General features: G+C 42.5%; 5 protein-coding genes and 1 non-coding gene across 6 annotated transcripts; 2 read left to right on the top strand and 4 right to left on the bottom strand. All coding sequences in view use genetic code 12, as the record gives it.

Moving 5' to 3' along the window:
- Positions 1-81: 81 nt before the first annotated feature.
- On the top strand, positions 82-3,522 carry PSN45_001712 (uncharacterized protein; the record flags this gene model as incomplete). The annotated part of the gene is made up of 1 exon (XM_006689680.1): positions 82-3,522. One exon carries the CDS (start codon positions 82-84, stop codon positions 3,520-3,522), a length of 3,441 nt encoding a protein of 1,146 aa, XP_006689743.1.
- A 323-nt stretch (positions 3,523-3,845) lies between these two features.
- On the top strand, positions 3,846-3,919 carry PSN45_001711. Its single transcript has one exon. It is a non-coding gene; the product is annotated as a tRNA-Asn (tRNA).
- Positions 3,920-4,216: 297 nt separating this feature from the next.
- Positions 4,217-6,412, bottom strand: PSN45_001710 (uncharacterized protein; the record flags this gene model as incomplete). The annotated part of the gene is made up of 1 exon (XM_006689681.2): positions 4,217-6,412. One exon carries the CDS (start codon positions 6,410-6,412, stop codon positions 4,217-4,219), a length of 2,196 nt encoding a protein of 731 aa, XP_006689744.2.
- A 943-nt stretch (positions 6,413-7,355) lies between these two features.
- Positions 7,356-9,155, bottom strand: CAJ1 (DnaJ-like protein; the record flags this gene model as incomplete). Its single annotated transcript, XM_066157713.1, has 2 exons — positions 7,356-7,610; positions 7,872-9,155. The coding sequence occupies 2 exons, from the start codon at positions 9,153-9,155 to the stop codon at positions 7,356-7,358; spliced, it is 1,539 nt and encodes a 512-aa protein (XP_066013810.1).
- An 88-nt stretch (positions 9,156-9,243) lies between these two features.
- PSN45_001708 (uncharacterized protein) lies at positions 9,244-11,355 on the bottom strand (the record flags this gene model as incomplete). Its single annotated transcript, XM_066157712.1, has 1 exon — positions 9,244-11,355. One exon carries the CDS (start codon positions 11,353-11,355, stop codon positions 9,244-9,246), a length of 2,112 nt encoding a protein of 703 aa, XP_066013809.1.
- A 647-nt stretch (positions 11,356-12,002) lies between these two features.
- On the bottom strand, positions 12,003-14,456 carry PSN45_001707 (uncharacterized protein; the record flags this gene model as incomplete). The annotated part of the gene is made up of 1 exon (XM_006689684.1): positions 12,003-14,456. The coding sequence occupies one exon, from the start codon at positions 14,454-14,456 to the stop codon at positions 12,003-12,005; it is 2,454 nt and encodes an 817-aa protein (XP_006689747.1).
- Positions 14,457-14,620: the final 164 nt, after the last annotated feature.

Below are 14,620 nucleotides of genomic sequence, written 5' to 3'. Positions count from 1 at the left end.
TAGGATTAATGCAATATTTGTGAGATTTATTTTGCAGCAGTGAAAAACGCGATTCTTTCAAAGTTGTTCCCATTAAACAGCATGAGTGTTCAGTTGGCATATTATGATCCATTCAACGTATTCCCTTTGATAAAACCCAGCTTGGACTCCAAACTACCATTGACAAACGTCCACTGGAGGTTTAACCACTCGTCGGCGTTGCGGTCAATACCCCGATTGCCGGTGGACTTGGTGGAAGAGGTGCCCAAGAAAGTCAATGATCTGATCCATGTCAGGCTAATGTTCATCCAATGTAACGCAATAGAGATTTATAAGTCCCAGGTACGACCCTTGATCTTGGAATGGTTGAAGCATTCGGTAAACGACGATGTCGAATGGTTAATTGTGTTGTACTCTCCTATCAAGAAAGATAAATATTCCTTCAAGACGTCAATTTTCGAAAAGCTAAAAGCAGATTTCGGTAAGGATGGCAAACACTTGAGTGCCTTGACTGTGAACAGGGGCTCGAAAGACAGGTGTTTCAGGTTGAGAGAACCCAATGATAATGACTTGAACAAATTGGAAGTTTATAATGATTTGATCAATTTCATCAAGGATCTTATATTAGCATCTTGTCTCCGCAATTTTGAGACCATTGACAAGCAGTTGAGCACCATTAAGGATAAGGACTTATTTTTCGTTAACTTACTCTTGAAGAAATCCATGTCCTTTGAGAATTTACGGTTGTTCAAAGACTCGTTGAACACATTGAAAGACTCCACTATTCTACTCCAAAACTACTATCATAAGAGCCCAACGTCTTTCAAGAACATCTTACCTGAAATCGACTACAAGAACGTTACGGCTGTTTTTAAGGAGTGTGATATTCTACTGGAGACCAATTATTTCTACATTATAAGTTTTGTCTTCAACAGGAAGTTCAAGCTTTTGTTGACGTTGGTGGAGGATGAAGACTTGTTTTCAATCCAATGTCTATATGTGTCGAATCTTTTTCAGGAAATGATCGATTATTTGAATATCTTGAATTCTTTTTTTGGTGATTCTGTCTTGCAGTTCAACTACCACTTGATTGAGTATTTCATGGGCCACAAAGTCATCAAAGACTTCATAAATACTCCAGCTCATGAAGAGGTCGATACCTCATATTTGCACGAGTTCATGGGAGAATTGAAGTTGTTTGAAAGATCAAGTCTCGTCAAACTCGGAGCTTTGAGAGGTTATCGAATCTACGAATTCAATGAAGTATCTTTAGATGATCACGGTGATAAACAGAAGGAAATAGAGCTTGTGGGAGAGCTACTGAGAATACTAAAGTCCAAAGACTCATTTCTTCAGTACTTTGAAAATGCTACAGAAACCATAATCCAACATCTTGTTTTATGTAACAGAACAAAGACCATCGATGTCCTTAGTATCGATTTAGCATTGTTGAACTATCAACGTCAAAACTATAAAGAGAGTTTGAACATTTTGCAGGATTCATATCAATTCTTTCTTGACAACAATTGGAACTATATGGGAGGTATTCTTCTAGAGATATACGTCGAGTGCATTGAGAAATTGAGTATTAACAACCCTGCTTTGTTAGTACAATCATATATAAAGCTCATCTCAAACTTGAAAACAACCTCAGAGAAAGTCGATATAAATAATTATCGCCTTATAAAGACTCAAAAGCAAATATCAAAGTTGTCACAAAATGTCATAAAGGGTTCAGAATCACTCCAAGAAAGCTTTGAGTTTCCCATTGAGAAAATATTTGAAGTCGACTTGGATCCTCACATTAGAAATGATGGTCACAACTACTACCTCGAGTTGAACCTCACCAACTTGTATGAAATCGAGTTCAAATTCGAACATGTTGAACTTGAATTGTCCAAAGGCTTGACTTTCAAAGTAGGTGATGTTCGGTTATCAGAAGAGAAGTTTCAAACTGTCAAGTTAGTCTCACGAAGGGCTGTTGTGGGGTTTTTCAAACCTGTAAAATTGACAATAGGGTTAAGCCCCAAACTTAAATTGATCCATACATTTACCCAAGTACCAGACGATCCAAAACACTCCATTTTAAATGATTCTATGATCTTCCATAACCAAACTGCACAGTCTGAAATGGAGACTAACTCGATTTATTTCTATCCTAGTGGAGATGTTTTCACTTGTGATATAAAGATGGCTTCAGATTTGCTTCTTGGATTACCATCGATTATCCTTACATTAAAGAATGGGGAAACACCCATCCAAAATGTTTCGGTGGATTTCTTAACGTTTGAAGACTTCAAATATGACAAGAAAAACTTGGAGTTAAGAAAAGTCGATTTAGAAGCAGGTGAGAAATATTTACATGAAGTGCCAATTCAACTGCTCACCGACAACAAAATCTTAAAGGTGAAAACGCTTGTGAGGTACGATGCTAACGAGACTTCCTATGAATTCGTGACTGAAAAGATAATTGATACAAACCTTATAGTAAGTGTTTCAGTTCAAGACATCTTCAAATCGGAATCGATCTTTTCAAGGTTCCAAGTTGGTTCTGCCATATCGTCTCCTGTGAGGATATTATCGACCCAATTAGTTAATGCTGATGAGAATAGCGGCACCGCATACACAATAAAGGTTCCTAGGGTAACCTCTGAAAATTGCATTGTGTACGGAGAGCAGATGTACACTTCATTTTACAAAATTGAGCTCACCGAAAAACACCATGTGAAACCGACCGACGAATTCAAATTATCAGTTGTGTATTCTTCAGTTGTCGAAGAATGTGAAGAAATCATGGCCAGGTTAGTTCACCTGGAAATTGAAAGTTTCTCATATGCTTTTAACGACATGGTAATGCCTAAAATAAGATTCGACTATCAATCATATCTTCTAGACTCAAAGCTTGCAATCTTGAATATTTTGGAAATCACTACTCTCACAGATCGGATCGTACAATATTTGGCCCCAAAAGAACGCACTAAAGTGAGAGATTCTATCATCAACATCATCAACTCCACTCATTCAACTACCACGACCCAAGACTCATTCAAGCTTCGCAGCTTGAACATCTATGTTCCTGTGTCCAACATCGATATTCTACAGATTGTTGAGTTCAAATTCAACAAGAAAGAAAAGTACGTTGTGGGCGAGCCTATATCAGTTGAATTGGCAATTGAATCGAGTTTGAAATGGACCAGTAAGCACCGTATACTTGAAGATGAACAAGACATTTCGATAAATGCCGAGTCCTCATTATTGGAAGATTATCCAAGTAAGGAACGATTTCAGGTTAGTATAGTTAACGATGATAATTGGCTCATTTCCGGGTTCAGGAAAAAGATATTCAGCATCGACAGTAAGAGCCAAAGTACCAACAAGTTCAATTTGGTATTGATTCCTCTTACTGTTGGGAAATTGAGTCTACCTCGTTTGTTGATAAAGCTTCTCGATAGCAGAGACCTCACTATGGACATTTCCATAAAAAATGGCTGTGAGACCCTTTTGGTTGTTCCGGAGCTCGATAACATTACGTTTTCATTTTAGGTAGATGAGAACGCTAGGGCTTCTAAGTGATTTGATACCGTTGGGTTCTTTCTTATATGCAATATACGAGACGATATGAGATGAAAGCGAGTCAATTTTATGAAGACAAAAAGTTGTCCTTTTCTTGCGTCAGCCGTCGCGAAGGTGATGCAATGATCTACACGTTTTTGCAGCCACCCACATTTTCGAACATTGCCCCCCGTGAACAAAAGCGAGTAGTAGGCATCAACAAAAATTGGATTAGCTACACTGGGATCATCTAGTACAGACCCGGATCTGAAATTCCAAACCGGGTCAGCTGGTAGAAACAAATGTGAAATTAAGACTCCGTGGCCAAGCTGGCTAAGGCGTAAGACTGTTAATCTTGAGATCGTGAGTTCGATCCTCACCGGGGTCGTTTTTTTGCAAACTCGCAGATATACCTCGAACTAGTAGCGAAAAAAATTCCATAGTTCTAGATCATTAATTTGTCCTATTAACAATATCTGGTCTCTTAAATTCTTCTATTTGGCTATTAGTGGAGACTCTTTGAGGTTGCAAAATTTTATCCTACCGGGTGCTGCACAGTTTAGAGGCTTTGGGAAAGATCGGCCGGAAGAAACAAATTTGACACAACATCGCACCAAGCTTTAATATCGATAAAAATTTCTATAAAAAAATAACCTTAACGAAAAAAAACAATAAATTAAATATACTAGGCCCATACCTGTAACTGCTCAAAATACTCTATTCTGTGCTTAGACTGGTGCAAATTCTGTGATACTTCAAAACGAACTTCATCAACCATATGGGGGTGACCACAGGTGACAAATGCCAAAGACCCATCGGCTTGAGAAATCTCATTACATATGAGGTCGTGAATTTCAGGTCTTCCTTCTTGGAAAGAAATGTGTGACAACTCATTCTTGATGGAGGCCACCATCGAAGTTTCTTCCAGGTCCGAATCGTTACATGGAAGACTAGAGTCTTTGACATCCGAATTAGTCTTTTCTTTGTCCGAGTAGGAAGATTCTGAGTCTATGAGAATTGGCTTCAAATGGGTCAAACCATTTTCCAAATTCAACAATGGTTTGGTCACGAACACCGTAGTATCGATGTTGGTGTTGTTCAAGTTTCTCAACTCTTGGTAGAACCAAGCCAACGACTTCCATTCCCGAATGATCCAAATGAGCTTCAACCGAGGACCATTTCCATCAACGGTTTTTCTGGCAATGTCGATACACTCCGAGTAAATACCAGGAATACCGTTACCTCCAGCTATGAACACAGCGTTCTTATACTTACGAGCAGACGAGTCTTCTCCATAAGGTCCTTCCACCAAAACTCTGATTTTAGCACTCTTTCCGGGTGCATTGGCCAAGTGCTTGTAGACCCCATGAGTAACACCACCCTTTAATTTGATGTACATGACGATGTAGTTACCCTCTTCAGACGAATCAGTGAAGGTGAATGGATGAGATTGCCAGAAACACGAAGGTCTAATAAAATGTACAAAGGCATGTCCTCCAGGAGTGGCATGCCAGAAACTTGGTTTGGGGATAACCACTCTCAAGGTTTCTTCTGCCAAAAGAGTGACAGTAGCCATTGGAGCTCCGAAAACAAATAAACGAGTAAACCTGATTAACCGGTCAATAGCCCATACGGCGATGGATGTCCAGTATAATGGTTGGTAACCAAACCCGAGTGTGTGTTTGTAACCCCCAATAACGAAGAACATGGCCATCAAAATGTGGATCACCAAAAATGCTTCGTAGCTCTTTCTTCTCACCACGAGCAATCCTTGCACCAAAATGATTCCTCCACAAACACATGCCACGATCCCCCATTGGATGAAGCCTTCCTTCACCCGGGCAGAATATTTGTCTCTACTGATATCCGATACCGTGAAACCGATTGCGTGGATAATCACCAATAAGACAACGATTCTTGACACCCACCGGTGGTAGGTAATAAAGGTTGCAAAATTCCATCTGGTCAACCATTGCAAAAAGTTGTTACGGCCGGCGAACAAAACCAAGAGCGGGCAAATGTAGCCAACCATGATACCCGTTCTGATGGCCACAAACCGTGCCACATAGTTTCCTTGACTGAACTCGTTACCAGGAACCAGGTGGATATTGATTCCTGAGAACATCGCAGTTAAAAACAAAAACACAAAGATAATGAGCGATTCCATACGAGAAGGAACTAACAAGCCAAACCTGACGGCACGAGTTTTTCTGCGTGAGATGGCTGCTGGCAATGATACGTACTTTCTCCACATGTTGGACAAAGGTCCCACAAATAAACCGGTGAACCCAGGGAATAAATAAATCGTCCAGTTGACAAGAGTTGCCAACAACAACACAAGACCCCAGTAGCCCATGAGAGACAAACCAAAGATCAGACCCAAGTTCTTGTTCTTCTCTGCCATCCATTCCCACTGCCGGTTGATTTTATACTGTTTGTAGCCCAACAACACAGGGTAGTCCACGACTTCTGTCAAACTGAAATTTTCCACTGTCAGTACGTTTTTCATGTGCTTCAAGCCGGAGTAGTAAGTGGAATATAACGAGTCTAATGTCAAGGGCTCGTCCGTCAACCCTTTACAACTGTCAATAAATGAGTTCATGTACAGAGTCTTATTTCCTTCACCTTTAACAAAACAGTCGATCAAGGTGACAAATGGTGCTTCCATAGTACAATAACAACTAGTGGGATCAAAGTCATCATCCCGACGCACAAGGCCACGCTTGGCAGCGGTTTCAGGAATTAGACAGACGGTAGCTGTAAGGTCTATCTGGGCCTGACATGATTCAAGAGCAATTTCATAGTTGCTAATCCACTCGAACAAACTTACATCGTCACAAAGTGCCGGAACTGCTAGTAACAAGGGAGTCCAAAATTTCATTGTCAAGTATATGGCAAAATCCAACAGGGCAGTAATTGTCTTTTATAGTAGCAGGGGTAAAAAAAAAAAAACCACAGAAATTAACTGCATACCAAGCACCTGTAACGCCTCATGAACTATTGGCTAGGTTGAACTCCGTTGTGTACCATGGGTCAAGCCGATGTCACAAGGATACCGTTTTGGGTAGTGCCAGATATTTTTTTTTATCTGATTCATCAGCGCACAAGCCTTATTGTTTCGGGTGCAGCATGCATAGACAGGCCCGGGGCTCACAACAAGCCTCTCCTTTATTGGTCGAGGCTAGCAATAAGCCGCTCGGTCATTGGCTGCATATTTTCACCATGGTTTGTAGTGGTATAGGTAGACAGGCGAAGGACTACTGAAGGCTCCTGCCACTGTTTATCAAGGTTTTTTAACAATACAAAGTTTATTTAAGCAAACTCTATCGGCACCTGTGGTGGTCTGGTTGCGCCCTGGCGAAATGACTTGGGATATGTCAAATTAATGTCAAATTTGGCGCAATTTTTCTTGTCGACGAGAAGAACTCAGGCTTGGCGCGGGCTAAAAATACCCTTGTACATGGGCATTGTGCGAGAACAATGTGGAATTAGGCCTAGCCAGTAAATTGGTCGATATTATCTACTGAACCATTACATGTGCCGAGCCGGAGCCAGGGTCGGACTGGCACTTGAGCCCGCCCGGCGGGTTTAGCATTACAGAAGCAGTATTTGACATTACCGAAACCAGCGGTGCCGGATCATATTGTATATTGGCGGGTATGTACATGACGGGAACTATTTACAACAAATAGCATGTCCGTTTCAGGATCTTCGTGTCTGCGCCGTCACCTTGGACGCAGAACCATTGGGGAGCAACCAGTGAATAACGAGGTGGGCGCATTTATCCATACCAGGCCCGGTAGGAAAATATTTTTTATCATTCTCTAGTGATGCTTTTTCAAAGGCTCCACCACCAATTTATCGAACGTGTACATTTGGGAAATGTGGGTTTGCCGGGTAATCATGGCTAATTGGTTGATGCCTTCGTTGTATAATTTGGTAATTTCGGAAGGCGAGGAAACGCTGCGGTGAGCTCTGAATTCATCCATGACCTTACGTTTGCTGTACTCGCGGAAGTTGTAGTTGTCAAACTTGTATGCCTTGCGCAACAAGGCCTTACAAAGAACCAATACTTCTTGCTGATTTGGCATGTTGTAGGAGGAATTGACACTCGATGAAATATTTGATGATGGATGTTGGAGGAGGCGCGCAATACACGGCCGGGACACGACCCGCCAATCCGCCTGGTTGCACCCACAATTGAACAACAATAGAGATAAAAGGGGCTTATCTGAGTGGAGGATGAGCAAGGAGACTTTATATTACTAAGAAGAAGGGGTTAATTAGATATAAATTCAATCACGGTTTGTTGCGTGTTCCTCGTTTGGGTTTTGGTCTACAAAGGTGGCCAAATAGTCTTCAAAGTGCTTTTGATCAAAAGCATTATTGTTCTTCTTCTTCTTATTGCTGGCTTCGGCCATCATCTCCTCAAATATACGGGCCTCCTCTGCTTCCTCTGGAGATCTTTCTACCCGGGCCATCATTTCACCAATAAAGTGAAGGGCTTTGGCACGTTTATTTTTCTCTTTCTTGGCAAGACTCTTATCATTCAATAATTTTTGACACACTTTATTAAGGATGCCCGTTACTTCGAATTTGGTAGACGCCCATGCAGTGGCCAAAAATTTACCGGTGATCAACCGTTCCATTTCGGCCATGCGCATATGATCGGCATCGGTTAATATCTCCTTTTGTTGCAAAAGCTCTTGCTCTGCTACCATTTGCTCCATGGACGCCTGAGCATCCAATGCAGTCTTGAGAATTGAATATCCGTTCTTCACCGTGCCAGCAGTGGTCTTGGCATTGGTAAAGATTTTCGAAACTCCAAATGTCTTGGAAGACAGCAATCTGGCTGACGCTTGGTTCCTGTAGATTTTACCGATAAGATGTAACAACTCAATTCCGAAGCTCTCTATCTTCATATCTTCAAATTCGGTGTCCAAGCGCTTTTTGAAGTCCGCCAATGCTCCAGGATTATGTTGGGCCAGGTCGTACTTGTCGATTTTACTGATGAGCTTATCGACCAATTCTTGAATTCGCTGGGCTTCCTTTTGCTTCCTTTCCTCTCGGAGCGCCAAGATCTTTTCCCGCTTCTCCGGGGTCATTTTCTGGTTTTTACGTCTATTGATACCTTCGGTGGTCATCACATCGTCCTTTTTGTCGGTATTCGACAATTTATTGTCATTAACGGCAACATCGCCAGAAGCCGGCACCGAGCCACTGACCAGCTCCTGACCCACTTCCGCCTCTTCATCCTCAAAGATCTCGGCCGTCTTGCTGATATCATTGATCATGCTCAACTCGCCTATCCAATCTTTGAAACTGTCTCCACCGAAAACCATCGAGAAGAATTCGGCCGGGTCAATATCGGCAGCCTCGCTATTGACCTGGCGCTCTTGCATACCTTCCACCCCCAACTCGTCGTAAAGTGCTCTTTTATCGGAGTCTTTTAAGATTCCGTACGCTTCTCCCAACTCCTGGAATTTACTGGCAGCTTCGGGATCATCTGGATTTTTATCGGGATGTAACTTGATTGCTTGCTTTCGGTAGGCTTTTTTCAACTCAAGGTCGCTGGCCGTGGCTTCTACGCCTAAAAGATCGTAATATTGTGTGTCTTTCACCATGGTGTTTCAGTCGCTGCGGTGGCGGAGGAATTGTTTTGATCGTGCGCATCTTCATATCTGGCTGCTAATGTGAGTGAGTGAAAATTGTCTATGGCTGATCGTTCAAGTAGGTGGCAAAGAAATCATCAACCAAGGCTGAGTCAAAGAGACGTGAAATATCATTAGCTAAGAGCTCGTCTTGCAATTCTGCACTCCACTTTGACCGGTCTTCCGAAGGAGGTTGCATTCCAGACCTGGAAGCGAGTGTCTCATGCCAACGAGAGTCTACCTCTTTTCGTGTATCCAAAAAGGTTGCTGGAGATACCTCAGAAGGGCCTTCGACGGTCGGGTTGACCAATGCTCTGGTCTGAAAAGTAAATACCTCTTTTCCTTGTTCGTTGGTGGTTCTGTACTGATTCCATTCTTCAGAAGAAGTTCGTAACACATCGAGAGTCTTTTTAAAATGCAGTTTGGGGAACAGAAACCCATGGGCGTTCCTCATGGAGTGGAACTCGTACAAACCTTCTCCTGTCATCAAGTCGTAGACCACAACCAAGTTTCTGCTTGATTTCCATGCAGAAAAATACCATGGACTAAAGTATAAGAAGATATCAGTGATGTTCCGAAGGTTCTTGAGAAGAATCGTATTGGTTTGGGTAAGAATATCACACACTTCGGCATCATTGCAGAAGGTCAGCAAGGCCTTTTTGTTTCTGAAGTGGATGCTGCAAAGGACAATAGCTGCTTTATAAAGCATGCTCAATATTACGGGGAATATGCTGATATCTCCAAATTCCTTAAAAATCTTCCCACCATTCTGAAAGATCTCACAGCAGAATGGAAGAAAGTCATAGCACACGGTCACTATCAACTTATTTAAGTAGAATGATTGAATCTCGATATCATCTTTTTTCATGTAATAGTTGAACACCATCATCAAAATAGTTATATCCATCCCAATAGCTGTAAGATATATCAGAGCTCGATAGAGTCGCTCAAGTTCATGAGGGAAAGACCCTTCCATAATCTCCTTCCTTGTAACACCATAACTTTCGAGATAGGTTCTCTCGAAGTATTCCAACAATGAACACAATTCAACTAGGGGTGCACCTTTACGAACATTCGACACCAATTCTAATATCCTGGGAACTTCAGGTTCAAGTTTGCTTCTGGAAAAGACGTCCAATACTACATTTTCCAAATCTGCATCGTAGATACTTGTCACCTCACTCCCAGCATCGGGTAGTAAAGTGTCATAAGAATCGGGTTCAATGGGAAGACGGTATCCGTTTCTCAAGCAATGACCAACATTTAAACCATATACACTCAACCAAATTTTACGGCACAAGTTTCTATGCCTGGAATCGGGCCCTGTATTATACGTGAACACCAGTTCTCGGTTCAAACCTAATGCGTATGTCATACCGTTGATGACATTATTATAGGTATACACTTCAGACTCTCTACCCGAATCACCTTCTTCAGGAGCCAAGATGAAATATACTCTGTGAAGTAAAACCAATTGCAATACCGGAATGCTTGTTGTTGAATACAAGTGGAAACAGTCCATACACCGCTTGGACACCGCAACCACTTTGATGTCAATAGGGTGGTTGACCAAATACGCAAGATCAGAACCTGGTTGTTGGAGCTCACCATTAGTTCTGAAGGAATGTGATGTGATAGTTAAATAGCTCAACCGTAGCATGATTAGAAGGATTCCTAGATGGGCAAAATCAATTCGCCGGTTGATGTGGAGGGTTTCTATTCGAGTTTCATTTGGCTCACCAGTTCCAATGATTTTGGTGATAGTATCCATGAATGCACGTTGATCCATAGTGGGACAATAGGGATAGATTTTGGAGAAGTAAACGTTAATATATCGCCAGATGGCCTTCCTAACCGGGAGAACCTCTAGGCTCAGTCGAGCCAAACTGACGGCCGCTTCGTCTGAGGTAGAATCACCACCTATTTTGAAGGATTCCTTTTCGGAAGTTTCATAGGGCTTAACGTCGTCAAATCCGTCTAGCATATCAGACTTGGTGGAAAACTTCTTTTCAATGGCAGAGTACTCATTATTAAGTACCACTGAATTGTCCCATTTCTCTTGGACCAAAACCAGATCTGTGTATTCCAATAACGCAAGAATCATGGGGTCTGCCCTGCAAATGGTCAAGGGACTGAACGGCGGGTTCGACCGGCGAAGGCCCGACGATGTCATGAGAGTAGTCAGATACTCGGCGAAGTTGATTGCATCTTCAGGGCTGTTGACTGGATTATATGCTAGGTAGTCGTCAAATGATGTGATAGAAGATAAATCGGGTGAAACCGTGGGAGGCGATGTTAACAACGGCGATGCCGATTCGTGAAGGCCGCTTGGAGGTTTCAAAATAGGGGTGGCGCTCTTCTTCTCGAGGAGAGCAAGTTTTCTTGAAAGCAGAGATAGTTCACTTCGAAGGTTGTTATCTTTGGAGGTATGTTTTGATACTGCGGCTGGGGTTGAACTGACATCGTAGGTGCAATCCACACCCAACTTGCAACATGTGGAACAAGGGATTGCACGATCACACTTTCTCTTCCTTCGTTTGCAGAGGTTGCAGACCAATGTGCTTCTGTTTCTCTTGTGAGACATAGTTTTGTGGGCCATAGTTTTGCAGACTGCGAATATCGCGACTAGATGATCCAAGGTCTGTGAGTAGATTTATAGCCCTATTATTAAATCACCCGAGATTATGAAGTGTCATTACTTACGATAATAGTTGTTCTACGCTGTGCAAATCGCTTAATAGTCTCTTGAATTCAAGAAAGCTTTACGAATCTGGCCGTTCCATAAATGCATACTATATTATATTTATGTTACGTACGTCTCTATGGTTGATCGTTCAAGTAGGTTGCGAAGAAATCATCAACCAACGCCGAGTCAAAGAGACGTGAAAGGTCATTAGCGAAGAGCTCGTCTTGCAATTCTCCACTCCACTTTGACCGGTCTTCCGAAGGAGGTTGCATTCCAGACCTGGAAGCGAGTGTCTCATGCCAACGAGAGTCTACCTCTTTTCGTGTATCCAAGAAAGTCGCTGGAGATACCTCAGAAGGGCCTTCGACGGTCGGGTTGACCAATGCTCTGGTCTGAAAAGTAAATACCTCTTTTCCTTGTTCGTTGGTGGTTCTGTACTGATTCCATTCTTCAGAAGAAGTTCGTAACACATCGAGAGTCTTTTTAAAATGCAGTTTGGGGAACAGAAACCCATGGGCGTTCCTCATGGAGTGGAACTCGTACAAACCTTCTCCTGTCATCAAGTCATAAACAATAACCATATTCCTACTGGACCTCCACGCAGAAAAATACCATGGACTAAAGTACAAGAAGATATCAGTGATGTTCCGGAGGTTCTTGAGAAGAATCGTATTGGTTTGGGTAAGAATATCACATACCTCTTCATCGTCACGGAAGGTCAGCAAGGCCTTTTTGTTTCTGAAGTGGATGCTGCAAAGGACAATAGCTGCCTTATAAAGCAAATTGAACATCCCTGGCAAAATCATGATATCTCCAAATTCCTTGAAAATCTTCCCACTATTTTGGAAGATCTCACAGCAGAACGGAAGAAATTCGTAGCAAACGGTCACAATCAACTTATTTACGTAGAATGATTGAATCTCGGTGTTGTCTCCTTGGAGGTAATAGTTGTAAATGAAGAATAACATGGTCAAGTCTAACACCATCATGGAGATGTACAGTACTGTCAGATTCATTTTATCAACTGCATTGGGGAAGTTTTCTTGTATGAGATCTCTTCTCTTACCACCATAAGTTTTGACATAGGTCTTTTCAAAATACTCCAATAAGGAACACAACTCAACTAAAGGTATACCATCACGGACATTGGACACCAAATCCAATATCCTAGTGATTTCAGGTTCAATTGTGGTTTTGGAAAGGTTATTTAACACCGCTCTTTCCAAATCTGTATCGTAACTGCTCGTCACCTCACTTTCAGAGGGTGGTAAAGTGTCATAAGAAACCCTATCAATGGGAAAACGATACCCATTTCGTAGGCACTGGTCCGAATTCAATCTGATCACACTCAACCAAATCTTTTGACACAAGTTTCGATGTCTGGAATCGGGGCCTTGGCCAAACGTGAACACCATATCTCGGTTCAAACCTAATGATTGGGCCATATTGTTGATGACCCCATCATAGACAAATGCCTCATAGTCTCGGATAGCATCTCCTTCTTCAGGAGCCACGATGATGTATAATCTTTGAAGAAACGCCATCTGCAACACAGCGATACTCCATGCGGAATACAATGGGAAAAGATCCATACACCGCTTGGACCCCGATACCGCTTTGACATCAATGGGGTGGTCCATTAAATACGCAAGCTCTGAACCAGGTTGTTCGAGGTCGCCGTTGGCTCTATAAGCAAGAGACGTGATGGCTAAATAGCTCAACCGTAGTATGAGTAGAAGGATACCAAGATGGGCAAAATCAATTTTCTTGGTGATGTGAATCTCTTTTATGCGGGTCTCATTGGGCTCCGAGTTACCAAGAATTTCGTTGATGCTGTCCATAAACTCACGCTGATCCAAAATAGGATAGTAAGGGTAGATTTTGGAGAAGAACACGTTGATGTACCGCCAAATGGCCTTTCTCACCGGGAGAACCTCAAGCGCCAAATGTGTCAAACTCACCTCATCAGTCTTTTCAGACTCGACAGAGACCGTTGGACCTTTATCCCCAATTTTGTACGGCTCAGACGCCGTCATCCCGTTTAGCACGTCGTCTTGGGTGAAGAACTTTTTTTCGATGGCGGCGTACTTGCTGTTTAGCACCGGTTGGTAGGTCTTATCTTCCACAAGAACCAGGTTTGCATACTCCAATAAGGCTGAAACCATGGGATCTGCTCGGAGCATAGACAAGGTGGCCAACGGAGGAGTCGAGCGTTGGAAACCGGTTTTTACGAAAAGGGTTGTCAGGTATTGGGACAATTGGAGAATGTCTTTATGGCTGTTGATGGGGTTGCATCCCAAATAGTCACCAAACAGGTGGGTGGGAGGTGGCAATGCAGACTCGCTTTCAGGGCCATCTAGCTTCTTTTCGAGTTCGGCGAGTTTTCGGGAAAGCAGACAAAGTTCGTTTCGGAGGCTGGTGTCAAACACTGGAGGTTTTGAGACCAAGGGCAAGAGTTTGACGTCGTAGGTGCATTCAGGGTTGCCGAACTTGACACATGAGGAGCACGGCTGGCACCTATCGCACTTTCTCTTTCTACGTTTGCAGAAGGTGCAGACTATAGTGTTTCTATGTCTCTTGTGTGCCATGCTTGAAATTGTGAGACATTTATGAGATCGAAAATTGTGAGGTCGAAACGTGAGAAATTGATAAGATTGAAAGTGATTTGAAAGCGATATAGGAGGACAGTCAGAATGGAAAATGAGCCAGGAAAATGAAGAGTGGTAAATGCCACGCACAACCAGTAGCTCTA

This window comes from Yamadazyma tenuis, chromosome 2, assembly GCF_029203305.1.
Source record: "Yamadazyma tenuis chromosome 2, complete sequence".
NCBI lineage: Eukaryota > Fungi > Ascomycota > Pichiomycetes > Serinales > Debaryomycetaceae > Yamadazyma > Yamadazyma tenuis.
Note: the sequence above shows the minus strand (reverse complement) of the source record. Positions and strands in the feature narration are given on the sequence as shown.